General features: G+C 46.6%; 6 protein-coding genes across 6 annotated transcripts; 3 read left to right on the top strand and 3 right to left on the bottom strand.

The window, feature by feature from the left end:
• Positions 1 to 414: 414 nt before the first annotated feature.
• CCT1 (T-complex protein 1 subunit alpha) lies at positions 415 to 2480 on the top strand (the record flags this gene model as incomplete). Its single annotated transcript, XM_043153592.1, has 8 exons — positions 415 to 499; positions 554 to 639; positions 698 to 1035; positions 1087 to 1268; positions 1329 to 1455; positions 1508 to 2000; positions 2061 to 2385; positions 2446 to 2480. The coding sequence occupies 8 exons, from the start codon at positions 415 to 417 to the stop codon at positions 2478 to 2480; spliced, it is 1671 nt and encodes a 556-aa protein (XP_043008876.1).
• Positions 2481 to 2860: 380 nt separating this feature from the next.
• On the top strand, positions 2861 to 5536 carry E1B28_008764 (uncharacterized protein; the record flags this gene model as incomplete). The annotated part of the gene is made up of 10 exons (XM_043153593.1): positions 2861 to 3080; positions 3141 to 3314; positions 3365 to 3587; positions 3637 to 3871; positions 3923 to 4042; positions 4100 to 4492; positions 4544 to 4902; positions 4958 to 5075; positions 5126 to 5254; positions 5315 to 5536. 10 exons carry the CDS (start codon positions 2861 to 2863, stop codon positions 5534 to 5536), a joined length of 2193 nt encoding a protein of 730 aa, XP_043008877.1.
• A 587-nt stretch (positions 5537 to 6123) lies between these two features.
• E1B28_008765 (uncharacterized protein) lies at positions 6124 to 6834 on the top strand (the record flags this gene model as incomplete). The annotated part of the gene is made up of 1 exon (XM_043153594.1): positions 6124 to 6834. The coding sequence occupies one exon, from the start codon at positions 6124 to 6126 to the stop codon at positions 6832 to 6834; it is 711 nt and encodes a 236-aa protein (XP_043008878.1).
• Positions 6835 to 7010: 176 nt separating this feature from the next.
• E1B28_008766 (uncharacterized protein) lies at positions 7011 to 7896 on the bottom strand (the record flags this gene model as incomplete). Its single annotated transcript, XM_043153595.1, has 5 exons — positions 7011 to 7111; positions 7161 to 7210; positions 7267 to 7394; positions 7448 to 7683; positions 7737 to 7896. 5 exons carry the CDS (start codon positions 7894 to 7896, stop codon positions 7011 to 7013), a joined length of 675 nt encoding a protein of 224 aa, XP_043008879.1.
• A 36-nt stretch (positions 7897 to 7932) lies between these two features.
• E1B28_008767 (uncharacterized protein) lies at positions 7933 to 8661 on the bottom strand (the record flags this gene model as incomplete). The annotated part of the gene is made up of 4 exons (XM_043153596.1): positions 7933 to 8225; positions 8295 to 8392; positions 8441 to 8593; positions 8651 to 8661. 4 exons carry the CDS (start codon positions 8659 to 8661, stop codon positions 7933 to 7935), a joined length of 555 nt encoding a protein of 184 aa, XP_043008880.1.
• Positions 8662 to 8879: 218 nt separating this feature from the next.
• XPO1 (Exportin-1) lies at positions 8880 to 12902 on the bottom strand (the record flags this gene model as incomplete). Its single annotated transcript, XM_043153597.1, has 16 exons — positions 8880 to 9123; positions 9175 to 9481; positions 9532 to 9633; positions 9684 to 9831; positions 9879 to 10108; positions 10164 to 10377; positions 10430 to 10686; positions 10743 to 10952; positions 11009 to 11246; positions 11302 to 11856; positions 11911 to 12261; positions 12315 to 12421; positions 12478 to 12550; positions 12601 to 12702; positions 12760 to 12843; positions 12897 to 12902. 16 exons carry the CDS (start codon positions 12900 to 12902, stop codon positions 8880 to 8882), a joined length of 3228 nt encoding a protein of 1075 aa, XP_043008881.1.
• Between the last annotated feature and the right edge of the window lie 43 nt (positions 12903 to 12945).

Below are 12945 nucleotides of genomic sequence, written 5' to 3' on the forward strand. Positions count from 1 at the left end.
CACGCATCATCCGACATGGCGGACGTGTACTATCTCAGTCCATCTCTCACTATATTTATGCTCGACACGGACCACGTTTCCACATGCCCCCATAGTAACACGTACGATATCTCATCCTCCCTTCCACATTCAAATTATCTACAACGGCTTCATTTGCTGCAGCTCATCTTCTGTCTTCTTCGCTCTTAAGAATGTTTCCTGTTGCTAGTTCTAGTAGCCTTTTGCGATCGTCTTTCTTGTTTATACACTTCTCTTTTTTCGTGCTAAATTTTTACATAGTTGAGCGCAGCGCAGCTTCAATATCAAAGTTCTCCTTTTTTGGCTCTTTAATTTTGCAATGGGCCGATTTGATAAGCAGAGCATAGCTTGGTCCCCAAAAATTTCTACCGCATCGCCTGTGTGGACTTTATCACTATGTCTATGTTCCAGCGAGATCCGAGAGCTGGTGCATTTCTAGGTGGTGATCGTGTTTCCGGTCAGGATGTTCGGGATCAAAATGGTATGTGCATTCCGATGCAACCTGGGATTTTATACTAAAATCAGAGGATCTCAGTCATCGCTGCCCAATCTATCGCCAATATAGTAAAAAGCTCTTTAGGCCCACTTGGCCTCGACAAAATGCTCGTCGATAATATCGGGGTGAGTCGTAGGAACGATTAAAAGAGCCACGGACTTTTTCTTATTCTTGATCTTCCAGGAAGTCACTATATCCAACGACGGTGCAACCATTTTATCGCTTCTCAATGTTGAAAATCCTGCAGGCCGTATTTTTGTGGATCTCGCACAAAAGCAAGACAAAGAAGTGGGAGACGGCACGACCTCTGTGGTCATTATTGCGGCTGAACTACTTCGACGTGCTAACGAGCTCGTCAAAGCCAAGATACATCCCACTACGATCATCACTGGATACCGACTTGCGTGTAAAGAAGCGGTCAAATTTATGCAGGACCAGTTGAGTGTGAAGGTGGATGCACTTGGGAAGGATGCCTTGATCAATGCCGCGAAAACGAGTATGTCGAGTAAGATCATCGGAAGGTGCGTGTCTTGCCGTCTTTTTTACGATCACTAAACTCAGACATTGGGAAGCGATGATGACCTCTTTGCTCCCATGGCCGTCGATGCAATGCTCGCCGTGAGGACCATAAATTTACGGGGTGACATAAAGTACCCAGTCAAAGCCGTCAACGTTTTGAAAGCACACGGACGAAGTGCACGTGAATCCCTCTTCGTAAAAGGATACGCCCTGAACTGCACTGTTGCCAGTCAAGGTAAGATAGATTTCTTTTTGGATTCTCAGATGGACACGTTATTGATGGGGGGGTGTTCAGCGATGAAAAAGAAAGTCATAAACGCCAAGATAGCATGTCTGGACATTAACCTTCAGAAAACGCGTATGCAGCTCGGTATCCAGATTCTGGTCGATGATCCTGACCAGCTCGAGGAGATTAGAAAACGGTATTTTACTGCATTGCAGTCTTGCCTCCACTGCTTACCTTCACTTACTCAGTGAATTTGGAATGACTCTGGATCGGATCCGAAAAATATTGGCTGCTGGTGCAAATGTCGTTTTAACCACAAAGGGTATCGATGATCTCTGCTTGAAAGAGTTTGTTGAAGCCGGGGCCATGGCAGTACGCAGATGTCGGAAAGAAGACCTTCGAAGAATAGCGAAAGCAACTGGAGGGCAATTGATTTCGAGTATGGCTAATCTCGAGGGAGAAGAGACGTTTGAAAGCAGTTATCTTGGGTCTGCCGACGAGGTCGTGCAGGAGCGAATCTCGGATGACGAGCTCATTCTGATCAAAGGAACGAAGACCGTTAACTCATCCTCGATCGTTCTTCGTGGAGCAAATGACTATATGCTTGATGAGATGGAGCGTGCGCTGCATGACACACTTTCGATCATCAAGCGAACGTTGGAAAGCGGTACTGTGGTCCCCGGTGGTGGTGCTGTTGAATCTGCTCTTAGCATATATCTGGAGAATTTTGCAACGACGCTGGTGAGCATGATCTTTCTTTCCCTCTCGCCGCCTGATAATCTTATTGTTGCTCGTTGACAGGGTTCACGAGAACAACTCGCCATAGCCGAATTTGCCGGTGCGCTGCTCGCGATTCCCAAACAGCTTGCAGTCAATGCCGCCAAAGATTCCACTGAATTGGTTGCCAAACTAAGGTCCTATCACCATACTGCTCAAAACGCGCCAGTCGGCGACCCTAAAAAGATTTTGTTGCGATACGGTCTTGACCTTTTGAACGGTGAAGTCCGTGACAACGTTGCTGCTGGTATACTGGAGCCCACAATCAGCAAAGTTAAAAGCTTGAAATCTGCGTATGAAGCTGCGATATCACTGCTCAGAATAGACGATGCCATTCAGTGCATTCCAGGTAGGTTGCGTTCGGTGTAAAAATATCGGATGGCATAGATTTTCTAATTTGTACCTCCAGAACCCAAAGGCGAACCAGATCCACACGCGCATTAAATGAGGTTGAATAATTTGTACTTGTAATATATCTCTTTGGCCTGCACAATAGAATACTGAGGCTGACTGGATGACGCGTCACGATTATAGACGCGAACAATCACGTGGGAGCCCGAAGGGTTGAACGTTGAACTTTGAAGGCCCGTCGCAGACTTCTGTCTGCTCAAAGTCCGATTCCCGTCATTCTCCAATTCCCAACCGTCTCAAAATCCGTGCAAGTAACCTATGTTCTAAATCTCCCTTTAATCTGGATGGATCCATCAACAGACCCTCCCATAACGCTACCATGTCTCCCTCAACGTTTCCGATCTTTAATATGGTCTTGTATAGACGCGGACCTAACAAGATCAGCAATCTTCTACGCCGAACGATATTTTGCCATGAGTCAACAGAGCCACGAAGCTCGTCACTTGTATGCCACTGCACTCTTTCGGGGAGGTCAACCCTATTCTGCTCTGTGTGCTGTAGACATTGCCCGCAAGGACCAATGTAGTGGTTGCCTTGAGATGAAGGCAAAATGTTGTACTGCTTTGGGTCGCTACAGACAGGCACGCGAATGTTTGGAGGATTCTATGCGTAGCTCAACTATCGCGCCTTCCCGTATGTTCTATATGTTGAACTCAATAAATTCCCATTCCTGTTCTCAATCTGCGTTCGTAGCAATTACGTCTACAAGAGTGGCTAGCTGTATTCCTAGTGAAGCAGCTCTGTTAAGTCGATCCGGGACGATGGCACTGAAGGGCAATTTACACGACCAGGCAGCTCAGAGTTTTAGGCACGCATTGTCTAAAAACCCTCTTATCTGGGAAGCTTTTGAAGGGTTATGTGCATTAGGTGAGTATTATCGGTTTCCGTTCTATTCCAATATTGACAGCCCACTATAGGTGTGATACCGGAGATCAACGAGCTATTTCCCCCAAAACCTCCACCTGTGAAAAATGGGCTATCGCTTGATGAACAAATGTCGAAGCCTACCGGACCGATTGCCACGGGAGCCGGTTTTTTCACTCCAGATCCTGGTAATGGCGGTAATATCTTTCGAGGTTGGAAGCTTGAGATGAATCAGCCCTTTAGAATGGGTCCTTTACCTGGTCCTCGCGATTCTTTGTGGGTGCAGATCTGTTCGCCTTAACTTCTGACAATTCATTATTCATAGGGCCAGCACCGATTCACCTTTTCATCTCGCTGACACAACGTTTCTCCAAGCCCATCGCAACACTCGCTCCCAACCTGTCCTTCCGACAGCGGCACAACAACATATCACCCGCCCCCTTTCTTCGGCAGATGAAACAGGACCCATGCCAAAGAAGCTGCGTTCTGCTGGTGTAGAAGCTGAACCTGTTAAGGTACAAAAGTCTCTCAAGGCAGCCGGAGATGACATTTCCAGAAAGGTACATGATTCATGCCATTGGGAATTTTTACTGTCTTAAAGGGCTTCCTAGAATTCTTTCAGAACTACTACTTCCACCTCAAAGGGTAATCAGTCGTCAATGACCAACGTCGGAACACGTCGAAGTCAGCGGTTACAGAGTACCTCGAATTCCAAACAGTCTTCGAAGCCCGTAAGTGACTATGTACTTGAGTTTGGCTCTTTAAGTGAGCTGATACCCGCTTTACAGTCAGCTTTACGAGATCGACGTCGCCATATCGCTCACGGGCGTTCCAAATCCATGGAATCTGATGTGGAGGATGATGGATTAGCAGGCGACGTTGCATATTCCCCCTCCCCCCCAGCTCTTCCCCACTCACCTCGATCGGAAGGGTCCCCGTCCCCAGGTAACTGGAACGCTGCGCAGGAGCAGGCAGCACAAGAAGCCTATGATATGGAAATGGCAGATCATTACATATACGATCTAATGCGGCGTTTTGCTATCGCTACTAGGGCCCTCACCCTTTATGATTCCCAGAAATGCCTCATGGAATTAGAACAACTTCCCGGCTTTCACCAACAAACACCGTGGGTTCTTGCAATGGTTGGCAAGGCACATTACGAAAGCGGAGATTATCGCTCCGTAAGTTAACTGCACATCTCGTGATATATCAACTAATACAAGAACGTGCAGGCTGAACGAGCTTTTCGAGCAGTTAGGGTTCTCGACCCTTACCGTCTATGGGACATGGAGGTCTATTCTACCCTTCTTTGGCATCTCCAGCAACCGGTCCAATTGTCGTTTCTCGCTCAAGAACTGATAAGCATTGACCCTCGGTCGGCTCAGGCATGGATTGCCGTCGGAAACTTGTTTTCTTTGCAGAAGGAGCGAACGCAGGCTCTCACATGCTTTCGTCGCGCCTTTCAACTGGATCCAGCTTGTGCATACGCGTACACGCTCAGTGGACACGAAACTATAGACGACGACCCTGATAAAGCGATCACCTTCTTCCAGTCTGCCTTACGTGTAGATCCTCGTCATTACAATGCATGGTGGGCACGCTTTTTAAGTTTAAACTTTCTTATCGTTGAGAATGATCATTCTCAGGTATGGTTTAGGGAGCTGTTATCTGCGCATGAGCAAATTGCGCCTGGCCGAATATCATTACAGAAAAGCGGTTGAGGTGCATCCAGCTAATGCTGTCTTGTTGGGTTGTGTAGGAATGGTAAGCTCGCTTCTCATTCTGAAAGCTAATGCTAACCATATCGCGTTCAGGTCCTTGAGCGCCGAGGCGATAGAATTGATGCACATGCCTTATTCGAGCAAGCTGTGAAACTTGCACCTGAGAATGCACTCGTACGGTACCGAAGGGCGAAGGTGTATATTGCCATGAAAAAGTACGAGGTACGTGGCTATCTTCCACCGCATGACAAGCGTCTTGACTCAAATTTCTCGCCACCACAGGCTGCCATCAAGGATCTCGAATACTTGCGCACGACTTCGCCTGAAGAAGCGAATGTCGTGTTCCAGCTGGCGAAGGCATACCGTTTGGTCGGGGATGAAGTCAAGTCGGCGCAATTACTCGCCATTGCACGCGACATCTCGCCCAAAAGTATAGGTAAGATTAAGAAATTACTGGAAACCGTAAAGGATGAGATGATCGAGGATAAAATGGACGAAGGATGAGGCCGGAACGCATAATCTTTTAGATAGATGCCGGATAGCGTAAGCCCGCGCCGAACGATATCGGAATGTAAACTATTAAACCAAACCGAACTGGCTCACGTTACCTGTGTTGAGTCATTTTGTTATATAAAGATGCGCGCCCTGTCGTAGTGCCATTTTCTCCTCGCCACCTATAACGATGTCTGCCTGAGCTCTTATTGTTTGCCTTTCATCCTCACCGAGTCGACATATCAAACTCTGACTCGCGCCTCTCAAATCGAGAATGGTTAATACACTCGTCCGGAAGTCCAACAACGGATCCTTACTGTTCGAACCTGAAATCGTTGAACGTATACACCACCGTTGACGCACCTGCTGTTGACCGCCTCTTTTCCGTCGTAAACAATGTTCGTGATGGCTTTACGCCCATTGCTAACGAGCTAACAGGTGTTTCTTCTAGGTTTCTTTCTCACTGCTCAAATCTGGCTTCATCGTCCATGACTGTCGAGCCTTCCAATCTTCCTTCAATGGCCCGTTCCAAACTGCATCTTTCCGTTGGTGGAAAGGGAAAGTGTAGTTTGCACAGATGGGTTCTATTAAAAAACTCCATGCTACATGCATTGACCACCCCCAGTTTAACTCAATCCGAGCCAACCCTCTCAAGGGATGCATGTGAAGGAGATGTAGAGGACGAAGAGGTTATCACCGACTCGTTCATGTTCCCGGATGCTGAAAACCTTGTAGAAGCAGGCGACACCTCCGAAGCCCAATGGCTGGACTCTTTACTTGAAACTCTTGGTGATGACGACGACAGCGACGCGAATTCTCTACCAGCAGATGACGATGAAGACCAACCGCTTAGCCCGCTTTTATCACCGATGTCGTCGTCGGACGACCTGACTTCATCTGCCTACTGTATATCATCCATTTCAGCACCCTATCCTTATCCTTATCCTGTCCCCTACCCACCTTTTCATCCTCCTCTTGTACACTCATGCGCTGATTCTCTTGAGACTTCCCTTTTTGCTTCCTCCTATGACAATCCGTTCCCGTATTGCGACGAGGATGACGTTGCAGACCTTCCCGTTCCCGACTCCATAGAAGATACGTCAGACGATGAATCCGACACACCATTGACTCCCTCCCTTGGACATTCGAGCTCATCGTTGGATTTCATTGAACAAGCTACCGTATCTTCTCCGGACGAAAGGATCTCGCTCGGTCGAACCGTCCCTGGTCTATTTATTAACACTCCCGATTCTTGCTTCTATCCCCACCCTGAAGATTTTCACTTGCCCTACGTCTATCAAGAGTGCTGAGGTCCTAGTTGTATATAACATCCATTTCGCTACATATTTTTCACCCTCTTTCTATGAATATGCTCCTAATATCGTACTGCACCCTCTACATGCTCCGGTATCATAATCTAGTGTTTTGCTCCACTAACGAACAAATGAATGCGATCTGGAATCGCTTCGAATTGTGAAACGTCATGTCAGGAATCGGCTCCAACAGAGAGGAATTGGACGGCCGTATTGTTGAATGCGGCGGGCCAGGCTTCGGAGAGCGGAAGAGGCTTGGATGTCAGGGTTGTGACTGTAAAACGTGAGAAGAGAGGGTCCGACAGTGAGAATTCACAACTCGCCTATGCTCAGAATATGGGGAGCGTTGAGTTGCAGTTCCCGAGTAGGTTTGCTACCGAATACAGATGTCAAATAAAAAATGGCTAAAACTGTATTCCGTTTACGCACTTTTCAACGTAATCTTCCAACCGGTTTCCGATGAGAACCAGATTACGGATTCGCTGCTCGCACCCATTGACTTTCAGGACTTGTTCGTACAGCTCCATGTCACAATGAGGCATAAAGTAAACGGTTAGCTGGATGATGGACAGTCAGTATGAATGATGCGTGCACAAAAAAAAAACGCAACATGGGCTGCTCCGTTTGTGAGGGCGGGCGACACGGGCAGTTCGTGTTCCTCGAATAAGCCACAGTCTTCTTCCGTGAAGACAGGATCATATAACGAGACCTTGACCGGTTTATGGTCGCATAAATTCAGCAGAAAACAGTACTGAACGCGAGATATCGCAGATGAAGACGGGCTTCCGAGGCCCAGGCAGATTATCTCGAACGGTCGATCGAACGGTATTGACTCGAGCAGAATTTCTGAACAACTGACTGTTGGTAAAAATTTCCGAACGGCTTGCAGCATTGCGTACCTTCACATTGTTTGTACCACTCGCTCTCCTTCAAGCTCTTGCGACATTGGTCCACCAGAGTCGATAACGAAGGTCTTACCCCCTTGCGTTTTTTGCGCAATACAGGCGGAGAGAACTCAGCATATTGGATCGATGTTTCGGAATCGATGTTTGAGCTCATGGGAAGAACGAAACGCGAATGCACAGGTATTTACATTTATAGCGATTGAACAACCCAGAGATCGTCTCCTAGGTATGTCGCCGTTTCAACGCCTACATCTCGATTGAGCTCCTTCATCTCCTCAGTACCAAGCTTGGTTATTCCAACGCCCACAGCGTGCTCCTTTCCCTCTGCAAAGATCCCCACAGGTGCCCCGGCAGGTAGCGCTTCTTCTTTCGGTGGAAGATAACCTCCTTTTGATGTTAGTCCCGGACACATCATATGTGCGCCGGCAAGAAGGAACCTAATCGCACCACGATCAACTTTCACCATGGGAAGGATGTAGGGATCTATTCGCTCGATGTGGTCAATGGCCGCCACTGTTGGTTTGTTTGTTTTTTTGCACGGAAAGCTCTTACATTTATGAAGTAATCGTAGAGTAGGATAGAAGGGTCCGTCAAAATGCTGGAACAAGATGGGTTCGCCTTTCACTGTGTAGATCGAGAGGTGTTCTCTGCTACGAAGGTATCAGTTATAATTTTTAGTAACGCATACCAACGCAGACCATTTGACGTGTACCAAGCCCTCCTTCTTTGGCCATATCGCCTCCAGTGTTTCTGGCTCTATTTTCCACTGCGATAGCACCGATGCTCTGATAGATCGTTGAACGGATGACTTGACTGGCGTTTGACCAGCAATATCGGTGGATGGCTGGAATCTGTCTTGCAACTGTCAACACCAGTTCGTACTTATCATCATGCGAATGGTTACGAGCTTTTTGAACATTTGTGTGGGATGTGGATGTGAAGGAGTGAGATTGGTCACCTGTCACGAACGCAGTGTATCGTTTGGATTTTACATTCATTATGTATATAGTTCGTTTGTAAGTGTTACTAGTAGTACAAATCGAATATCGAAAGCAACCTGCTTCGAGGCAGGAGAAGAATGAGATGAAGGCAGCCCACGTAAGCAATACGAAATCGTTTTAAAAACCCAATCACACATCATATATCTTCGTCCTTGTCTTCCAATTGTGATGGTTTCAGCATGCCAGGGATACGCATTGCAGCTTGCCGCTCTTCCTCGGCCTTCCTGAGACTTTCCGCCTCCTTTTCCTCCAGATATAACTCTGTGTTATCCCCCGAGAACTCCTTTAATTGAATCAGGAAATCTCGCAGGGCTAGTTTGAATCGATTGATATCGCTGTGGAACTCGCTCAACCCGTTGACAAATGATTGCACTTGCACGCTGGAACAGACGTGTCAACTCAGGTTTTCGAGAGGAGATCAGGTCACTCACGGTTGCACGTGCGGGAACGCATTCTTCAATAGGTTGGTACAGTATTCACGCAAGAATATTGAGTTGCTGATATTGGGGTCGGGCACTTGAGAGGCATCGAACAAGGGTCCTTGGACAGCATTCGTTTCCACCAGTTGGAACATTCGCGCTAAAAGAATGCTCTGTAGCTTAAAGCCACTCTTGTGGTCGGTATCAGTCAAGACGAAGAAGACGTCCTGAACGATACTGAGGAAGTATTGCTGGAAAAAGGCATTGCTAACAGTAGGATCTCCGGCGCTGGCGAAGTTGTTGACGACCTCCAAGCATACTGAGATCACGAGGTTAATATGGCGACACGTACAGTAACAATATACCCACAATTCAAACCAGTATCAGCAATATCGCGCATGGTGTGCTTGATGGCCCATATTATGCTGTCCATGAACAATTTATATTGGCTGGGGTGAATTCCCAGCAGAGCTGTATCAACGTTGAGAGGCGACGAGGGAAAGGGTAAGATAAGGAACTACCTGGAAAGCAGTTCAGGTTGATGGCCCGCAACAGTTTGAAGAATCCAACGCGATGTTCAGGGAATTCAGAGAAATCTTGGTTAATCATATTCAAAGTCGGTTCGAACACGGCATCGAGGATTGCAGGCACTTGTGTGGTCAAAAGGGGCTGTCAACGAATCAGTATATGTTCAACAACTCCATCGAGTAGCGTACCCCGAGGCGGCTAGTTATACTAGCCATCACGTTCAATACTTCCGCGTCTCGAGCTGCTGGTACATTGCGATTGTAATCATTAAGGATGGCGTCAAGTAATGAGGGGATGAAGTTGCTGTTGACAGCGTCCAGATCCTCTGCCCTCTTGATATAAGTCTCCATGAGTTTAAGAATCTCCTTTTTGACCGTCCGGAGCTGTCGAACTTTCGGTGTTTTGGTAGCGATTAGACCTAGGGAATGGATACATCAACAATAAGATTCATTCGTATCCAAGAGACGATGAACCTTCTTTGGCAATAGTTTCGCTGATGATTCCGCTGACAGCTTTGTACAACCCTAGCATGTCCAGAAAGATTCGGCCAATTTGTGGGAGGTAGAAGCTGCCTATTGATGTACAAGCAGAGACATTGGTCTTGAGGACATTGGACAAGATTTTGATGTTATCCGTGCTTGCGAGGACATCCATATTCTGTGCGGCCTGTGCCATCAAAGAATCCCACTGTTCTAACATCTCAGAACCGTTCAAAAAGACAAGTGCTATTCGGACAAACCGCATTATTAGGAAGTTCCATCAACTTCGTTATGAGTTTTTCTTGTTGCGGTTTGTTGGGCTGTGCTGATATCATGTATCCTACAGCTTCGTAGAAGGTGTGGACTTGTTGAGGAGACAGATCGACGGTAATGCGGTGTAAAATTCGAAGAATCTCGTCGACGAATGGCTCTTGTTCGCCGGATTGTTGCATCACAAAATGTCTTCTACATTTTTGAGCGATTTTGATGAATGTGTCACAAGCCATATCCTGTACACCTGTAAATCATGTGCACTCAAAACCGGTTGCTGCAAAAGTAGAAGGAGAGACAAACCTTCGTGAGTTTCGTGCATAAACTCAAAGAGTTTATTGACAACGGTTTTCAAGAACTTCCAGTGAGCCTTGAGGAACCGAGGATATTGCCCGACAATATACATGATGTCGGAAGCAACGACGGCTTTATTGTCTTTACCTCTCTTGATTTCACAGAGGCCAAGAAGATCTTTGATCACAGTGACTAGAAAACGTTTTTCTGTCTCTTCGTCTAAGCCAGGGATTGATCAGTCATGCGAGATCAGTGTTAACGGCGGGTATACGTACTCATTGCGCCGGATATCGATCCTATTGCCCAGCAAAGGGTATTGAGATTCTGCCATGACCATTCTGATCCATCAACCTGTTTCGATAGTTTCTCTGTAAGGATATTCTCGGTATCGGAAACATCCAAATGGGTGAGGTATACAAGCAGTTCACGCATGGACTTGTAAAGGACGATAGTGTCGGTCTCTTTCAGGTATTCGCGCACAATTTCTCCCTCCTCGTTCTCGACAATCAACACCTATCAAAAAGCTTAGAAGGATTGGATGGGAAGAAAGTAGCCTCCACGATCTCACCTCCTCCGGTTTCACCATGCGTTCGATGACCACAAGACGGAGATTCGATAGAACGTCGCTGTATATATTCTTTCTTAGCGACATACCGTTTAGGACGTTTCCGTTGGGACCACCCAAATTTAAACCCATGAGCAACCCAGAGTCTCCTATGGGTAGACTTTGAATTTCTTCATATAATTCCGCCACCAATTTCAACCAATACTCCAAACAAATTTTGAAGATTTCTCGTTCGTCAACCTGCGAGACTTTTACCATATAAAGGTGCGCATTCAGTAAGACGTCCCGGTTCTGTTCATTCTCCACAGCGCGAAGGTGATTGGAGAGGAAGTTCGATAGGAAGAGGGCGAGATTGAGGACAAGTTCCTGACCGGAGTCGCTGGCGCTTGCATAAGCTTGAGCAATATTGGTACTCGGTGGGATCATGCGATTGACCGAAGTCATCACCATCGCGAAGAGGATGACAAACTTGGGATCATATTCAGGCCCTACATTAAGAGCTGCGATTTCTGCAAGACACTTGAGAGTTATGTTGCGGAATTCTGGTGCCTCTAGAAACTATCGATCGTGCATCAATGTCACTGACTGGACAGAATACGGCTCGCCACACACCCTATTCAATAATAGGTCTATGATTGTTGTCTCGAAGATGAAACCCAGCGGTATCCAATTAAGAAACCTTAGGAACGTCTCCAGTGTGGCCTTGATTAGTGACGTTTTGTTGGCTTCCTCCAAGACTTCTGAACAAAGTTTGAAGATATCCGAAAACTCCCCACACATTTGGTTCTTCAGGTTTTTCGTCTTGTTTTGTGTCATTTGGTCGGCAGAGAAGTCGAAGATCTCTTCGGAAAGTAACTTCAGAATAACCATGTTGTTTTCGCATAGAGAAAGGTTAGTCTTGGAGGATTCGACCAGTTCCGTGATGAATGAGGGCCAGTTGTGAGGCCATTCTTGCTTCAAGATCTGATAGGCAAGTTTGAGAATCAGATGAGAGCGAAATATTAATGATGACACGCCTGAATGAGGGCTAAATTGAGTTTATTAATGTATGTCTTCTCTTTTCGCATCGTAGTTTCGTCGGAGGCCACCTTCACCGTAATACCGACAACAAAGTTCCTTATACCTATCAGTATTTCAGTAAGATCGAGGTCAAGAATTTGCCGAGGAGATTTCGCACACCTTGCCTCTGGCCGTCTGGCAAAGTTTTCCATCGAGTTGAGATCAGTTTCTCCAAAATTTGTAGGCCAATATACTGCAATAAGGTAAGAGAGATAATCGATCTACCTGTGAATGTATTCGTACCTTCGCTTGAGGGAACGACGACTGTTCAAGAATATCAGGGACCCTCGTCCAAGAATCCGGGTGCTCTTCAAATTGAGTTAGGACTTGTTGAGCCATTTGTTGCTAGATCGAGACGATTCATCAATCATAAAGCCAATTCGTGAATACGAACTAATTTACATCTTGTCCTGTGGTTGTGTAAAAGGCCATGACGACTTTGTCGAGCAACACGACATCGAAGTCTTTCGTGAAATCGAGTACTCCCTAGATTCATGGGGATATGAATGAGAAGTTAGAAATCATTCTATGCACCATACCTCCATGATGAACGAGAATTGCGCTCGATCTCCGGGTCCAACTTGTTCG

Source organism: Marasmius oreades, chromosome 5, assembly GCF_018924745.1.
Source record: "Marasmius oreades isolate 03SP1 chromosome 5, whole genome shotgun sequence".
Lineage (NCBI taxonomy): Eukaryota > Fungi > Basidiomycota > Agaricomycetes > Agaricales > Marasmiaceae > Marasmius > Marasmius oreades.